Below are 19,615 nucleotides of genomic sequence, written 5' to 3'. Positions count from 1 at the left end.
TACCTTCTGATCTGTATTTAGGATCTACATAAGTCCTGAAAATTTGCCTTTGAAGTCCCTGCCGACTTCTTGTTACGGTACATTTAACCTCCACTTTCGCCATTTCTAATATAAAGCAATGTAAAGTTCTTACTTATCAGAAAACTTGTCAGTAAACTCGCCATGAAAACGCTAAAACATACCGGTGTAGTGAGTTTATATTATTCACCCAAGCAACTTTAGTTATTAGAGAGTTCCGGTCGAACGTTTTTTCACGGGACATTGCACTAGTGAGCCGTTTTGTTTTACAATATTATGCAAAACCAACTTTTCTTACCTTCTGGTACCTGCTGATGTGTATTTAGGATCTGCATAAGTCCTGAAAATGTTCACATGTCCGTCTTTATTTTCTCTATCTTCTTGTCATGGGGCATTCATCCTCCGCTGTTGCCATTTCTAATATGAAGTAGCGTAAAGTTCTAACTTGTATCTCGCTATGGAAGTACTAAAAATTACCGATGTTGTTACACCGCGGTGAGGGAAGTCTTGTCTTGGTTTTTTTCTGTCTTGTGATTTACATGTTTTATTTTGAAAAGCAACTCCTCTTGTTTCAGATCACGGGTCCTTCCTCTTGTGTCACCAGTCTGACGTCATTCCTGACCCTTGATTGTTTCCACCTGTTTCCCATTACCCTCATGTTCTTTATAAGCCCAAGCCTCCCCTTGTTCTGTGCCAGATTGTCTCGAGCTTTCGTGCCTGTCTTGCGTTCCATGTGCCTGTTCATGTCCATGCATTGCCTTGTCTCACGTCTACGTCCTTGCTCCCAGAATATCCCACGCTGTAATTTTGAATTAACTTTTTTCCTCCCTCAGAGCGACTTTTGTTATCCTACCTTTTTCTACCGCAGTGGTGAGTTATTATTTTTCCTTAAAGATTTTTTCCTCAAAGTTTGTTGAGTGATTTTTTGTTTACATTGATTAGAGTAGTTAAGTTTTATAGTCTTTATTTTCTTCCTCCTGTTTGGAGCGTTTTTTGTTAAAGTTTTTTGATAACAGATACGGTGCTAATTATATCGTCCTTATTTTTGTATTCCTCCTTTTTTGGAGTGATTTTCGGTTTTTCCCTTTTGGAACATTTTGTCGATAGTATTTTTGTATTTCATAGTAATTGAATTTACTCGGCTCTGGAGGCTTAAAGAGTATTTCAAAATAAAAGCTTTATTTGGAATCACCTCTCTGCATCTGAGTCCCTTCCTCCGTCCAAGCCTGACAGATGTAGTGGGTTTAGATAGTTCAGCCATGGAACTTTAGTAATTAGAGAGTTCCGGTCGGACGCTTTTTTACGGGACACATGTTCGGCGTTGTTGCACTAGTGATCCACGGATGAGAAGACGCTGTCGAAGGTGAGCCACGTAAATAAGACCGCCCACAAAACGGCGCATCCTGAAGCGACTGTCAGAAAGCGACTTGAAGATTATCTGTAAAACATAATCTATGCAACATTTTGACCAAAGAACCACCATTACATGTTATGTAGACCACAAGGAAGTGTTTTACATTTAGAAAAAAAATAATAATAATATGACCCCTTTAATGCGCCCTATAATTTGGTGCGCCTTGTGTATGAAAAAAAACCTGACTAGACCCGCTCATCGGTGGTGCGCCTTATAATCACTATGGTCCGGAAAATACGGTATTGCAAACAAAACCCTTAAATTACCTGAAATGGTTTTATGTAATCTGTTAAAAGGAAAATTAAAAAATTAAAACCTTGATGATAACAATACAGTGTTAGTTAGTAAGTCAAACGCTCCCAAGGCTGTATAATTACAAATTTGTCCAATCCAATTTTACATTTTCACTTAGGGGCGTACTGTACTCACTTTTGTTGCCAGCGGTGGTTGCCTGGTTGTACACTTTGCATTAAATCAGTGTCATATCTTCTGTATTGTCCCATTAAAAGATCAAGTTAAAAAAAAGTCAGGGTGTACTCACTTTTGTGTATGTCATAAACAGCCATGTGAAAAAGTAAGACCCATCATTGGGTGTAAATACCAGAAGGTCTGACATTAGTAAGAACTGAGGATCCCATACACTCGCTTGTTACAAAACAAAAGGGAGCTATCTGAAGAATCTGCAACACATGCTTTTAAAACAACTTTATTCTTTGTATGTTTTTAAAAAGGTGGGTAACTTCTTTTTAAATCTGTATAACATTCAACACTATTAAAATGCCACTGAAAACTTAGCCTATACCGTTTGACTCTAAAACTGCCATTTTAATTCTATTACAGCCTATGACAAAAATTGTTCATTTCCTAAAAAAAAATCAGATGTGGACCAACCCCTGACTGTTTAAACTCAACTATTCAATTGCACATAATAAAACACACCATTGTTTTATATATCTGTTCCCCGTCCGGCCGCCTATCCCGGGCGACGCCAACTCCCACCACCTTAATTATATATACATATATATATATGATTGGGTATAAAAGTAGATTCCATGAAATGCTCAGTCAATCACAAACAAGGATGGGGCAAGGGTCACCACTTTGTCAACAAATGCGTGAGCAAATTGTTGAACAGTTTAAGAAAAACCTTTCTCAACCAGCTATTGCAAGGAATTTAGGGATTTCACCATCTACGGTCCGTAATATCATCAAAGGGTTCAGAGAATCTGGAGAAATCACTGCACGTAAGCAGCTAAGCCCGTGACCTTCGATCCCTCAGGCTGTACTGCATCAACAAGCGACATCAGTGTGTAAAGGATGTCACCACATGGGCTCAGGAACACTTCAGAAACCCACTGTCAGTAACTACAGTTGGTCGCTACATCTGTAAGTGCAAGTTAAAACTCTCCTATGCAAGGCAAAAACCGTTTATCAACAACACCCAGAAACGCCGCCGGCTTCGCTGGGCCTGAGCTCATCTAAGATGGACTGATACAAAGTGGAAAAGTGTTCTGTGGTCTGACGAGTCCACATTTCAAATTGTTTTTGGAAACTGTGGACGTTGTGTCCTCTGGACCAAAGAGGAAAAGAACCATCCGGATTGTTATAGGCGCAAAGTTGAAAAGCCAGCATTTGTGATGGTATGAGGGTGTATTAGTGCCCAAGACATGGGTAACTTACACATCTGTGAAGGCACCATTAATGCTGAAAGGTACATACAGGTTTTGGAGCAACATATGTTGCCATCCAAGCAACGTTACCATGGATGCCCCTGCTTATTTCAGTAAGACAATGCCAAGCCACGCGTTACATCAACGTGGCTTCATAGTAAAAGAGTGCGGGTACTAGACTGGCCTGCCTGTAGTCCAGACCTGTCTCCCATTGAAAATGTGTGGCGCATTATGAAGCCTAAAATACCACAACGGAGACCCCGGACTGTTGAACAACTTAAGGTCTACATCAAGCAAGAATGGGAAAGAATTCCACCTGAGAAGCTTAAAAAATGTGTCTCCTCAGTTCCCAAACGTTTACTGAGTGTTGTTAAAAGGAAAGGCCATGTAACACAGTGGTGAACATGCCCTTTCCCAACTACTTTGGCACATGTTACAGCCATGAAATTCTAAGTTAATTATTATTTGCAAAAAAATAAAATAAAGTTTATGAGTTTGAACATCAAATATCTTGTCTTTGTAGTGCATGCAATTGAATATGGGTTAAAAAGGATTTGCAAATCATTGTATTCCGTTTATATTTACATCTAACACAATTTCCCAACTCATATGGAAACAGGGTTTGTACTATATATATATATATATATATATATATATATATATATATATATATATATATATATATACGCATATTCAGGGTTTCCCCTCAACTGCCAAGATACCTGTGCCGGTGGGGGGGTGCTTATGGGCATGGTCACCATGATGTCATTGAGTAATTTGCATAATTTGCTATGATGATATGATTTTCTTTAAAGAGGCTCAAAATATGAATGCATGCATTTAGAACAAATCTGTTATTAGAAATTAGTATTAAAATTGTTTTAATTGTTTTGCCATATTTTCAATTACAATGTACTTTGTTGAGATTTTTTTCAAGTGTTTACAGACTTTTAACGACTTTTTAAAATTAAAAACAACGAGCAACAAATCGAGCATTTTCTTCTGGTGTTATTATAGAATGTACTCGTGTTTCGTGCGAGCATGAAATCACACTTGCTTTGCGCTGTTGCTCTAGTTAGACTTTATCTTCTTAAAAGCCGCCACTGTCCTTTTAATATTTGCACATTTTGTAGATGGCTGTCCGTGTGTATATCTGCAATACACATATAAATCACGTCCACATTGCAGAAATGCTGACAACGCTCCAGACAGTCACAATGGCGTGCGTTTTGTTTACATCCGGTTTAGGTAGAGCAGTTTTCGGTGATCAAAGTCTTTTTTCGGTGGTAAAGTTTTCAGTACATCACTTGTCAAAAGTGCGCAAATAATAAGCTATATATATATATGTATATATATATATATATATATATATATATATATATATATATATACATATACATATATATATATACATATATGTTTATATATATATATACATATACATATACATATACATATACATATACATATATATACATATATATATATATATATATATATATATATATATATATATATATATATATATATATATATATATATATATATATATATATATATATATATATACACACACACACACAGTATACATATGTGAATTCATACTATAACGATCAGCTAATGTTAATGTTTTTTATGTCCGTGTGGTTTGGATTTGATGTTGGTTTTTCCCATGTTTGCAAACCCACCGTCGGTGCCTGAAAGATGATTGCCGCAGAATGAGGAAGTGTTGTTGTTTGTCCGAGGAAGCGCGGACTAACGAGACGAAAGTGTTTGCACGGGGAGGCAAACCCCGTTGGAATTGTGCCGTTTGTTATAATAAGTTTGGTAATTAAAGTTAAAAATAGCATCGGACTTGTCTGATTTCTCCTGGGGGCTACAATATATTATGGTACTTTAATTTGTTTTCAAGTAAAAATAAACACAAATATATATGTTTATACTAATTACTAATAACAAAGATTCTAAAGAAAATATATGCATCATCAACGAATATGCAAATTATATGATAATAGTAGGGCTGCAACAACTAATCGATTAAAATTGATTATAAAAATAGTTGGCGATTAATTAAGTCATCGATTCGTTGGATCTATGCTATGAGCATGCGCAGAGGCTACTTTCTTTTTTTTTTACTTTTTTTTTTATAAACCTTTATTTATAAACTGCAACATTTACAAACAGCTGAGAAACAATAATCAAAATAAGTATGGTGCCAGTATGGTGCCAGTATGCTGTTTTTTTTCTTCAATAAAATACTGGAAAGGATAGAAATGTAGTTTGTCTCTTTTATCCGATTATTAATCGATTAATCGAAGTAATAATCAACAGATTAATCGATTATCAAATTAGTTGTTAGTTGCAGCCCTAGATAATAGCATATTGAGTCTGCCCTGGCCACGCCCCCACAACGCCCCTAGCCACAAAGTATGTTTTTCCAATTATCTGATTAATCAAAAAAATTGATTGATAGATTACTTGATTACAAAATTAATAAATAGCAGCAGCTCTAGGTACAATATCTGCGCCACAGAGAAATGGTTCAAGTCATTAACCACACTGGCGGATTTTGCAGCTGTTTTCATTACACTGCATGTCTATTTACAATAACTCGTGGTAAGATTAAAACTCATATATATAATAACACTGCATGATGGGTGCTATACTGCTAAATGATTGATACTGTCTTTGTTTATAAAGCCCACACACAAACACACACACACACTCATCTTGTGACAAGCGGAAAGAGGTAAAGCGATGGCCCATGATCGCCGCCCCAACCTGAGATAGGAAGTCATCCATCATTCTTTCAGCGTTCAGTGTACCAATCAGTCTCTGACATCACAGAACAAGACATGTTTTTTTCCTTTGCATTTGGCTACAATAAGTAAATATTATATATACCCAAATAATATACACACCTTTCACTACAATGTAGCACAGTTCCATCTAAAACTGCAACCACAATATAAAACATATTGATAAATTATGTGTCAATAGATGTTTTTCACTTCTTGCTGCAGCATATTTTTCGCCCCCAGGAGATTTGATAGCTTCCGCCCTCCCCCTTATTTCCTTAGGAAGATTCATACACACATTGCACAACATGTCTAAGCAATTGAGAGTGAGACGTTTTATTAATTTGTATGTAAAAAAAAAATCAAATGCATAGATAATTGTGTATTAATATCATGAGGCGATTATACATGAACTTTTACAATACAATTAAGCAGTCCACAGAGATCAGCCCTAAATGAAGACGAGTTTGACACCCTTTGTCTACAGTATTTCCTTCTGTTTAGTGCTTTAAACTGGAAGTTGTTCCGTCTTGAAGTCATCCATAGCGTTTCTACCCGTGTGAATTCTTCATTCATCACTCCAAGAAATGTTGTAAGTTTTACAAAAAACTATTTATACTAACTAAACCTTCCCGTGCGTGATGTCTGTAGGTTTGTTTTCATGCATATTTATCTGTAGGGCTATCGTAATGTAATGAAGCTGGCGGTGCCAAAGAAAAGAATAGCGTTGTCAGTGGTTTGGTTTTGCGGCAACAGGTGTGGAACAAATGACTGCATGCTGCAAAGTTGGTTTAAAAAGGCGGCGGCACAACAAACGTATTAAAGCATCTGAAATGGAAGCACCCAGCTGGGTGGGGGGAATGCAACCCTTTAAAGGTGAACATATCCCACGAAATTCAGACCTACACTGTTTCAATGTCCATTTTTCAGATAATATAATTGTTGATGACTGAAGTGCTGATATCAACCAAACCTAACCCCCCCGCCCCAACCCCCTCCACATCCCATCCCCCGGATTGTAAATAATGTAAATAATTCAATGTATATACTCTGATGCAGTGACGTGCGGTGAGGTTCATGGCTGGTGAGGCACTGACTTCATCACAGTCAGATTTACAAACATATGAACCCTAAAGAGTATCTTATTCACCATTTGATTGGCAGCAGTTAACGGGTTATGTTTAAAAGCTCATACCAGCATTCTTCCCTGCTTGGCACTCAGCATCAAGGGTTGGAATTGGGGGTTATTAAATCACCAAAAATTATTCCCGGGCGCGGCGCCGCTGCTGCCCACTGCTCCCCTCACCTCCCAGGGGGTGATCAAGGGGATGGGTCAAATGCAGAGGATAATTTTCATTACACCTAGTGTGTGTGTGACAATCATTGGTACTTTAACTTAACTTTAACTTTACACATACAAACTGTAGCACACAAAAAAGCACATTTAATTGAAAAAAACCTTATTATGGTCTTACCTTTACTTATAAAAATAAGTCCATGAGCCGCTGTTGTGCTGGATTAATGCACCCCCTGACGTGAGTGTTATATCAACTAAAGCCCTCACTTAAACTTTCCACGTGCAAGATTGAATCTATTTAAAAAAGTGTAACCGAGGGTTTATAAATGTCGCCTATACTGTATGAAACTACAAAATAACAAACACGGAGGCTCCAGTTTACACGAGGACCACTTTATTTACCTTCTTTCAAAAACTTCCGCTCCACTCCAACGTGTCATCACTTCCGCTCTTAGCGCCTTCAAAATAAGAGCTCAAGGCATATACTGTATAACAGCGCATAACAGGAACTTAACATCACAAAGAGGAAAGCCCATAAAAATAGGTTACAAAAGTTATTTAATAAGAAGCCAAAAAGTGCAAAAACAATAATGTTCGTGTTGGAGGAGTTGTGAATTAGATACACCTGCAGTCTGCAGGTGTACCTAATGTTGTGGCCCTGCTGTCATTCACAACTCCTCCAACACGAACATTATTGTTTTTGCACTTTTTGGCTTCTTATGAAATAACTTTTTTAAATAGATTCAATCTTGCACGTGGAAAGTTTAAGTGTGGGCTTTAGTTGATATAACACTCCCGTCAGGGGTTGCCGTGCATTCTACGGCGGGGGTGCAGGACGCGAGCCTCAGCCAGTGCGTCTTTTGCAGCCGTTTTATGATCGCTCAGCACAAGACATACTTTACACACATACAGTTGTTAACAAAATACACTGTACATTATATACCTCAGCTAACTAAACTATGGAAATGTATAATATAATTCATATAGCAATACAGTCTCACTGCACAGCAGGCCAGCAGTTAGCCGAGTCCGCAATCCATGGTGAGGCACAACGCAGTGACGTGCCTCAACTGGCTGCTGTTCACCGCACCGTCTCTTCTCAGTATTTGAACGGCAAATGTGAAAATTCAGCGATTTTAAATAAAAATAATCTAAAACGGGTGAAGTTAAATGGAAAATAACTTTATAGTATAATCACTGGATACATATAACTATTTAATTTAAAAAAAATATTTTTACATTTTTTTTCTTTCAACGATGGCAGGTGAGGCCCCGCCTCACCTGCCTCTAGTGACTGCACGTCACTGCTCTGATGTTTAACTTGTGTGATGACTGTATTATGCTGATAGTATATATTTATACCATGAATTGATTAACGTGGACCCCGACTTAAACAAGTTGAAAAACTTATTCGGGTGTTACCATTTAGTGGTCATTGTACGGAATATGTACTGCACTGTGCAATCTACTAATAAAAGTCTCAATCAATCAATCAATCAACAAGAAAAAACGAATAAACTCCTGCTAAAAAGAAGGGTTGAAACGATTAGTCGACATTGTCAACAAATGTCGACAATAAAATCTGTCTCGGACAATTATATTTGTCTCGTGTTTTTTTCCGGGCGAAAGCAGGTCTGCATTGTCACTCGGAAAAACATCACCAGTAAAGTGTGAGAACATTTCCACTTATTCTTGTTAAAAACATGAATACCTTGCTGATTTTGCAAACCGTACCTTGTTTTTATGGCTGTACCTCTGTGATACGCGAGCATTTAAAGGGGAGGCATGATGTCGGACATCTGGAGGGAGGATGCATTTCAACCTTGATAAGAGTGTTAGCTTATGACTTGCGAGCTAGCGAACAAGTCAGACAAAGTTGTGTGAAAAATAACTTAAACTACAAACGTTTGTATCATTTTAGCCAAAGTCAACCAGCTAAACTTTGTCTACATCAATTCATATACCGTATTTTCTGGACCATAGGGCGCACCGGATTATAAAGCGCACTGCTGATGAGCGGGTCTATTCAGGTCTTTTTTCATACAAACAGTGCATTAAAGGGGTCATATTATGATTTTTTTCTAAATGGAAAACACTTCCTTGTGGTCTACATAACATGTAATGGTGGTTCTTTGGTCAAAATGTTGCATAGATTATGTTTTACAGATCATATTCAAGTCGCTTTCTGACAGTCGCTTCAGGATGCGCCGTTTTGTGGGCGGTCTTATTTGCGTGGCTCACCTTCGACAGCATCTTTTCTCCGTCATCTTTGTTGTAGCGGTGTAGCGTGCAAGGACGGGAGTGGAAGAAGTGTCAAAAGATGGAGCTAACTAACATTCAGACTTTACTTAAATCAATAACGGAGCGGCACCTTCTCACGTGGCTCACTAGTGCAACAACGCCGGAAATGTGTCCCGTGAAAACCCGTCCGACCGGAACTCTATTATAGCTAAAGTTTTGTGGGTGAATAATGTAATACCACTACACTGGTAGTTTTTAGCGCTTCCATAGCGAGATATAAGTTAGAACTTTACGCTACTTTATATTAGAAATGGCAACAGCAAAGGGTGAATGCCCCATAACAAGAAAATAATGAAAAAGAAGAAGCCTATAGACTTCGGTATCGGCACGGACTGCAGTGGCGGATGTGCGCAAATTTTCAGGACTTATGCAGATCTCAAATACACATCAGAAGGTACCAAAAGGTAAGAAAAGTTGGCTTTGCATAATATTGTGAAACAAAACGCCAGATAATATGTCTGCCAATGGGTGCCATTTTGCGGTCCTTATACACACACCATAGTAATTCTTGTATTTCTGACTATGGCATACTTGCCAACCTTGAGACCTCCGATTTCGGGAGGTGGGGGTTGGGGGCGTGGTGTGGTTAAGAGGGGAGGAGTATATTGACAGCTAGAATTCACAAAGTCAAGTATTTCATACATATATATATATATATATATATATATATATATATATATATATATATATATATATATATATATATATATATATATACATCCTGAAAATATGCAAACAAAACTGTGTTTAGATAATTGATACTTCAAACTTGCATAAATAAATATTAAGGAATATAACATAACTTGGCTTCTGAGAGTTTCAAAATGTAATAAATAAAATGCTAAAGTTGTTGATAAACATTAAATTATTTTAATAATTAAATATGGTCATTTTAAATGAATTATTATGATCATTTAAAATCAATTATTTCAAATATGTTTGTTTTAATGTATAATTCTATGGCTGGATGTAATAAGGAGTCACGAAAAAATACAAATAAAAATACAACTAATTTTGATGTTTTTAGCAAAATATAGTAAAAATGTATTTTATTTTATTTTTTTAATTAATATATTTATTTTTAGGTAAGATAAACATAATAATACAATTTATCTCTAGTCTGGATGATTTAGTTCTTGTCACCCTGTTGTCCTCCCGTCATGAAAAAAGGCTGTCCTCACTCAGGTCCGCATGGAGCTGGAGGGGGCGTGGCCTCCAGCTCCGGCTGAAAATCGGGAGATTTTCGGGAGAATATTTGTCCCGGGAGGTTTTCGGGAGAGGCGCTGAATTTCGGGAGTCTCCCGGAAAATTCGGGAGGGTTGGCAAGTATGGACTACGGTAGCCGTAATGGGTCGACAAGTCATCAAGCGGTGCGGTTTCAAAGTCGTACTAAAACATTTTGACAGATTTTTGAGCGCCATGTGTAATGTTCTTTATTTTCAATGGAACATTTAAAGTTTTGGTGTTGTTTACTAGCGTCATATTGCAGTCTATACGTATCTCTTATGTGTGACTACCATCTACTGGTCTCACTTATCATTACACAATGTACCAAATAAAATTGCTTCGAGGTCGGTAAGCACAACCAGAATTATTCCGTAAATTAGGCGCACCAGGTTGGTTATAGGGCGCACTGTCGGATTTTGAGAAAATGAAAGGATTTTAAAAAGTGCGCTTTATAGTCCAAAAAATACGGTACTTTTTAAAGGAGCGTAAATTTGCACCGAGCAGCAGAGCGGAGCTATCGCTAGCTGCTGTGCTAAGTCTCTAACAGAAGTGAACAACATAAACAGATGAGATTAGTGATAAAGTCGCTACAAGGAGAAATATAAGTTCTCAAGCGAATAGGTGTTTGTGTAAATAAAGCTGTAGTCACTCACCAATAGCTGAATGCAGTCGGTGACCAAAGCATTGCATCACTCGGGCGTCGAGAAGTCGGCACCGTAGCCGCCATATTCTTTTGAAAAATGTGTTGTGTTACGTCGTATTGCGTCAGAGAAGTCTACGTAAACACGCAAGCGGCAGGGTTTAGCCAAAGAGATGCCTTGTACTGCGCCCTTCAGGCACAAAGAAGAGCAAACGGCCGTAACACAGGCACATCAAAAGATACCGGTATGGCGGTATTGTTTCAAATATATATATATATTTCTCTTTCTAATATACCGCCCAGCTCTAATTCAGTGTATTGCAGTTATTTCAAACTACTAGTTTTTGATCAAATAAAAGCATTACATGTTTTGAATTATCTGTCATTGGCATTCATTGTTTTTTTTAAATGTATTGGGAAAATATCGTAAATTGAATTTTTGTGAGAAAATCTGAGATGTTTATCGCCCAGTTCTAAGCTCTTATATTGGCTTTTGAATGCATATCATAATGACAACCTGATAAATTATATACACACATATTGGCAAATGCAAATCCTTTAGCAGACTGAACCACATCATATTTACGTCCCACTCAGCTCAACACAAGGAGACGCTAGCAATCAAACACAAACATGCAGGAAAACATTAGAACAGGTTGTACATCACAGAGTCTACCATATGAAACTAAAGAAAGTTGTTGACTCTGACATCTAAAATTAAAACAACTGCTTGACATTCTGGCAGTCTTGTGCTAAAGATTAATTATAGCCGTCCTTAACTTGGCAGTTTTTGCAGTCTAGTGCAAGATGCCAACTACATAGCCATACTTACGTTACTTTCAACCACTTTTTGTCAACTGCACCATCGACAATAAAGTAGCAGTGATGATTTAGTAAATGAGTCAGCATATTGGTGGGTAATTGCATCCTAATTTTAGCTGATGTAATGAGGTTATTCTGGGGGGTCCCCAAACTGGCCCAGAATAGGGGGCACAGAGTACAGAAGTATGTGTCTGTGATTTGTGAGTGTGTGGTGTGTTTACTACACAGGGAGTCCTCTTACCTTCAGTAGATGGAGCTTGGTCCTGGGCAGCGTACAGCATATCTTTGAATGCCTGATGAGGAAAAGAAATGCAAATACTGAGCAGAGCTGTTGGAAATGACTGAATCAAACAGCACAAAATGAACTACCTAGCATGTACAAAGCACTCGTAAATAACAGTTGAACTTGTTGTTTTGCCTTAGTTATTGGCTATAATTTGCTGCACTTAGCAAACTCAAGTGCCTATGTGTTAATTTTCTGAGTGCTAAAGATTACATTAAATTGGTATATTGAAATGATATCGACAGTACATGCCAAAAGTTTGGACACACCTTCTCCTTCAATGCGTTTTATTTATTGTCATGACTATTTACATTGTAGATTGTCACCGAAGGTATCAAAACTATGAATGAACACGAGTTATGTACTTAACAAAAAAAGGTGAAATAACTGAAAAAGTGTTTTATATTCTAGTTTCTTCAAAATAGCCACCCTTTGCTCTGATTACTGCTTTGCACACTCTTGGCATTTTCTCGATGAGCTTCAAGAGGTGGTCACCTGAAGTGGTTTTCACTTCACAGGTGTCATAGTTTTGATGCCTTCAGTGACAATGTACAATGTAAATACCGTATTTTTCGGACTATAAGTCGCAGTTTTTTTCATAGTTTGGCCGGGGGTGCGACTTATACTCAAATTATTAACACATTACCGTAAAATATCAAATAATATTATTTAGCTCATTCACGTAAGAGACTAGGCGTATAAGATTTCATGGGATTTAGCGATTAGGAGTGACAGATTGTTTGGTAAACGATAGCATGTTCTATATGTTATAGTTATTTGAATGACTCTTACCATAATATGTTACGTTAACATACCAGACACGTTCTCAGTTGGTTATTTATGCCTCATATAACATACATTTATTCAGCCTGTTGTTCACTATTCTTTATTTATTTTAAATTGCCTTTCAAATGTCTATTCTTGGTGTTGGGTTTTATCAAATAAATTTCCCCCAAAAATGCGACTTATACTCCAGTGCGACTTATATATGTTTTTTTCCTTCTTTATTATGCATTTTCGGCCGGTGTGACTTATACTCCGGTGTGACTTATACTCCGAAAAATACGGTAGTCATAAAAATAAAGAAAACGCATTGAAATGAGAAGGTGTGTCCAAACTTTTGGCCTGTACTGCATATGTAGGGTTGGAGATGGACCACCTGGCATCGATAGGTACCAGGTCTTACATTTCGATTGTCCTGGACTTGTCTATATTGGTAACAGTCAATTCCTATTTTCAATGTATTTGGTAAAAGAAAATAAAGAACTAGATTAAAAACTGTGTTGACATGTTTCAATGTCAAACTTATTCCAGCATTTAAAAAAAAAACAATGCGGCTCTTTACAAGGCGAACAAAAACATAAAAACAAACAAACAAACTCCCGCTAAAAAGTAGCTTACTGTAGTGGAATCATTTACACAAGGTACCATGTATGATAAGAAAAAGGTAAGGTGGAAAACGATCACTAAAACAGCCACTCTGCATGTTGCTAAAAATTGTGGTGCCCAAATAGTGAAAAAGCATGCGTTCATCCACTTACTAAACTATAGATACTAGAGATGTCCTATATATCGGCCAATAAATGCTTTAAAATGTAATATCTGAAATGATCGGGATCGGTATCAAAAAGTAAAATTAATTACTTTTTAAAACGTCGCTGTACGGAGCTGTACATATCCCAGTCAGCAGCCCTTCTCCTCTCCCCTCTCCCCTCTCCCACACACAACACAGGAGTTGACGACTGCAGATGAGAGGTTTACTGGTGACGCTTGATGACCTCATCAAACCGCCACAAGCGCAGCATAACAACAACTAGAGTGTGTTGTTGCCGGTGCTGTAGCCGTGGCTAACAAGCCAGCGAGCTCGGTGACTGACTAACGACACCATTTTTATGGTTTGGGATTATTTTAAAGTGTGTCTGACGGATAAAAAACTGGCAATTTGCAATGACTGCAAAAAGTTGGTTATGCGAGGAGGAACCAAGACGTCTTCCTTTAATACGAGCAATTTGATCTCCCACCTCTTCAAGAATCATAAGGAGATACACGATGAATACAAGCGTAATATGGATGAAAAGCAAACACCGAAAAAAAGTAGTACCACACAGTTGTCGCTTAAAGACTCCGCCGAGAAAAACCAAAAATACAACAAAAACCACCCCAGGGCGAAAGCCCACGTTGTGGTCAGGGACAACATACGCAGTATGGCAAAAGCTACGATGTAGTTTGGTGTGGCTAGTCTGCCCTGCATGGCGCACACTTTGCAGCTTGTAGTGATCGGAGGTGCCCTGTCTCAACGCAGCATTTCAGAAGCTCTGGCTGACTGGTAGGCCGCTTCAAGCACTCACCACTCGCTTGCAGCATATTTGTGTTACTCATACGAATACGTTAGAGCAGGGCAGATTGAGCCCAGTTTATAATTTCCTGTTATACAGTATACCAGGCAGACTTGCACTAAAGGAGGACTATGTTATTGTTTACTTTATTACCCTAGTATACTCTGGACAGAAGCTGTGTGTCTTCATTGTTTTTGTAGCTGTTGTTTTGAGGCAAGTTTTAAAAAAATAATAATATTGCACTTTGTGAAAGTTAAAGTATAGTATTTCCCATAGTTGTAGTGGGTATCAGAATTATCTCAGGGAGAGCATGTCCCAAATTCCAAGATGCTGTTTTGAGGCATGTTAAAAAAAAAAAAGGCACTTTGTGACTTCAATAATAAATATGGCAGTGCCATGTTGGCACTTTTTTTCATAACTTGAGTTGAAGTTGATCTCTTATTTTGGAAAACCGTGTTACATTGTTTAATGCATCCAGCGGGGCATCACAACAAAATTAGGCATAATAATGTGTTAATTCCACGACTGTATATATCGGTATCGGTTGATATCGGAATCGGTAATTAAGAGTTGGACAATATCGGAATATCGGATATCGGCAAAAAAGCCATTATCGGACATCTCTAATAGATACCTCTCTATGCTACATTTTTATTTACAGTGTTATTGTATATAATACATAAGTTTTGCCTCCAATAGGAAGCTCTGTGTTGAATAACTTAATGTGATTAAGACAATGCATATTGATCAATATGAGCAAAAGCATCACCGAAAATATGCCAGAATTAGCTACAGCAGCTAAATTTTATTGGTTTTATCTGTTTAGTTCTTTGAAACATTTTTATACAAAGTCAAATTCATATCTGTTCTAAAAAATAACCCGCTTTATAAAAGTGGAAGAGGCAGTGTATGCTGTGCCATTTCAAACTATGAGTTTTTTGTCAAATAAAAGCAAAACTAGTTTTGAATTATCACATCATTTGTATTAATTTGTTTCTTTAAAAAGTAGGGAAAAATAGGCTTATTTTAGGCTATATCGCCCAAGTCTAAGTCATATATAATCGGTATCGGAATTGGCACCATAAACACTTAAAAAAAATGTAAATGTTTTTTATTATTAAGTTTTAAAAAATTAGGTGAAACTTTTCCTAAAATGTACTTGTGTGGAAAGAAACTTCCATCCTTTTTCTACCGCTTGCCCCGTTCGAGGTCGCGAAGGGTGTTGGAGCCTATCTCAGCTGCATTCGGGCGGAAGGCGGGGTACAAACTTCATAACATTTAAATTCAAGTTCAAAGGATTAATACCTTTGTATTGGTTGAAAATAGCACATTTTTAACCCGCCTCTTAAAAGAATCGGAATTGAGAATCGTTGGGAAGTGGAATTGAAACGAGGAACCGCAGTTGGAACCCTATTATCCAAATCCAAACAATGCCCAACCATATGTGTTTAGGACACAACAATACCCTCACAGCAAGATTATTGACCAATCCTGGTATTGATTTTCTTTTGTCATTTCATTTAGATCGATCATAAAGATATTGAACAAAGGATTTCACATCTGAACGACACTGAACTGATAAGAACAAAAAATAGACAGCTGAAAAGCAAATAAACAGTAACTAAAACACAGGAACATATTTCTGTAACAGTTCAACACGAATACAAAAGACAACCACAATAATAAGCATATTAGTGAATTTAAAAAGAAACTTTCAGATAGAGCGCTTGTGTTAAATGGTGGAGGTATTGTATTTTCCGGACCATAGGGCGCACCGGATTATAAGGCCCACTGCCGATGAATGGTAAATGTTCAATGTTTTTTCATATATAAGACGCACCGGATGATAGGGCGCATTAAAAGAGTCATATTTTAATGTTTTTTCTAAATGGAAAACACTTCCTTGTGGTCTACATAACATGTAATGGTGGTTCTTTGGTCAAAAAGTTGCATAGATTATGTTTTAGAGATCATCTTCAAGCCGCTTTCTGACAGGCGCTTCCGGATGCGCCGTTTTGTGGGCGGTCTTGTTTACGTGGCTCACCTTCGGCAGGGCCTCCCCCTGGTCATCTTTGTTGTCGCGGTGTAGCGTGCAAGGACGGGAGTGGAAGAAGTGTCAAAAGATGTAACTAACTGTTTTAATGACATTCAGACTTTACTTAAATCAATAACGGAGCAGCATCTCCTCATCCAGAAACAACAACAATGCAGGAAATGTGTCCCGTGGAAAAACGTCCGACCGGAACTCTCTAAAGTTCCTTGGGTGAATAATGTAAACTCACTACACCGGTATGTTTTAGCGCTTTCAAGGTGAGGTTACTGACAGATATAAGTAAGAACTTGATACTACTTTATATTAGAAATGGCAACAGTGGAGGATGAATGGCCCATAACAAGAAGATAGAAAAAAAGAAGAAGCTTATCGACTACGGTGTCGACACAGACTACAAAGGCGGACACGCGCAATTTTTCATCAGGACTTATGCAGATCCCAAATACAGATCAACAGGTACCAGAAGGTAAGAAAAGTTACTTTTGCATTATATTGCAAAACAGAACGCCAGATAATATATCTTACCTTATACACACACCATAATAATATTCGCATGTTGAAGCACAGTACAACCCATCAAGCGGTATGGCTTCATAGCTTACCAAAATCGTACTAAAACATTTTGATAGATTTTTGAGCGCCGTGTGTAATGTTCTATATTTTCAATGAAACATAAAAATGTTTGTGTTGTTTACTTGAGTCATATTGCAGTCTACACATATCTCTTGTGTATGACTGTCATCTTACTGCAGTCTACACGTATATCTTATGTGTGACTGCCATCTACAGGTCACACTTATCATTACACCATATACCAAATAAAATAGGTGCACTGTCGAGTTTTGAGGGGGAAAAAAAGGATTTTAAGTGCGCCTTATAGTGCGGAAAATACGGTACTCTAAATTAGTTGAGCTCTATGGACTATTTTCTAATCAAATGTAAACATCGTTGGCAAACACACAGAAAACACTGGCAAAAATCTGAAAAATAGAAATATCTGCTGTATTTTAAATAAATTGTTTCATCCACGGGGACTTATCTGCAAAGATAACAGATATGTGAAACTGGAGGATAATTGCACACTGGTTCCTTTCAACAGATTTGCCTTTCAGTTAAATCGCTCTATTGGATTAAAAAAATATGTCAGGCTACTTGCCTTTAAGATTCATCATGCATGCAAATTTATGACAAACAAAATCAACAGTCTAAATGGCAAATTGCAGGACGCTTTCCTGCTGTCCAATCTGATCTTATCAAAGCATGCTAAGTCCATCAAGTGAGCACCGTGAGTCAGTGATAGTGGAGGTGGATTGCTGTGTGTAAGTGGCGGCCTGCTTTGTTGTTGGTAAAAGTTCTATGCGCACATCCGCCATCGGAGCCTAACCTACTCCCCATACTAATAGGAGGAAAATAGATAGGGCAGGTGTTCATTAAGATGAAGGCATCGCCATGGTGATAGGAAAAGGGAGGGAAGGGGTTAGCCCTTTAGGGAATTGGGATAAACCTGCAGGATTGCCAGTAATCAGTGCTGAAACCTGTAGACAATAACTAATCCAAGCCTAATGGGGGACATCACTTTGAATGACTATGCATTGACGTAATGGACACTACATGCGTGTGTTAAACGCTGCAGTGTCAACTCAATGTAATATTATTAGGGCTTTGTCTTTTGCGAAACGTTGAGTGGGCACCAAAATAAATATTTGAGTGGTGGATGGTCAAATAATTCCATTTAGATGCTGTAGATCATTGTGCTGAGAGTGTTTGAAGACATCTGCATCTCAAACAGAATCACTTATGTCCTGAAGGTTTTGAGCCTGCAAGTGGATCCCGGTGAAGAAACCAGGGAGGATGGTGAAAAGGAGGAGGAGGAGAAAGGGCAGGTCTGGGACCAGATGTCCTCCCGGTGGGGGAGGAACACGGCGGGATGAGGGTGGCAGGGAGGGGGGGAGGTTCTCAGCAGTCGTCTTGCCAATGCCTGTTGTCTACATGATGTTCATACTTGATATTGTTAATACATGCTGATAAATCACACTTTGCTTGCATACAGAATGAAGGATGATGTACACTTTATATGCATGTTACAAAACATCCACCACATTAAAATCGTCTGTGTACCATGCACACACACACTGGAATCAGTGGAATCACAAATATCATCACTTGCCCTGTTTGAATTGCAAATGGGAGCCTTCATATCCACTCCAATACTCCTCTTCATCATCATCATTATGGAAGGTTAGATGAGTGATTGGATTGCAGATGTGAAAGCATAAGTGGCCTTGTTCGCCCACACACACAGTACTGTATAGGTACACATCCTGTATGTATAGTCTATAGTTATACAACACAACTGTATCAGTTACGGTGTTGAATTAAACTATTTCGATTGGGTATAATTCAAAATTATCGTATTTTCCGGACTAGAAGACGCACTTAAAATCTTTTTTTTTTCTCAAAACTCGACAGTGCGCCTTATAACCAGGTGCGCCTAATGTACGGAATAATTCTGGTTTTGCTTACCGACCTCGAAGCAATTTTATTTGGTACATAGTGATATGATAAGTGAATATGATGGCAATATGACTCAAGTAAACAACACCAACATTTTATATGCTCCATTGAAAATATAGAACTTTACACACAGCGCTCAAAAATCTATCAAAATGTTTTAGTACGACTTTGGTAAGCTATGAAGCCGCACCGCTTGATGGATTGTCGGCGCATTAAAATAAGACTATTATTATGGTGTGTGT

The 19,615-nt window shown here is 37.9% G+C and overlaps 1 protein-coding gene across 1 annotated transcript in view; it reads right to left on the bottom strand.

The window, feature by feature from the left end:
• The window catches only part of xpr1a (xenotropic and polytropic retrovirus receptor 1a), a 215,797-nt gene that overhangs the window by 185,757 nt on the left and 10,425 nt on the right, over positions 1-19,615 (bottom strand). The window contains exon 2 of the mRNA XM_061977801.2: positions 12,429-12,480. Within this exon, the coding sequence (XP_061833785.1) occupies positions 12,429-12,480 (52 nt within the window). The remainder of the gene's footprint in view (positions 1-12,428; positions 12,481-19,615) is intronic.

This window comes from Nerophis lumbriciformis, linkage group LG18, assembly GCF_033978685.3.
Source record: "Nerophis lumbriciformis linkage group LG18, RoL_Nlum_v2.1, whole genome shotgun sequence".
NCBI lineage: Eukaryota > Metazoa > Chordata > Actinopteri > Syngnathiformes > Syngnathidae > Nerophis > Nerophis lumbriciformis.
This window is presented reverse-complemented; position numbering and strand designations above follow the sequence as displayed.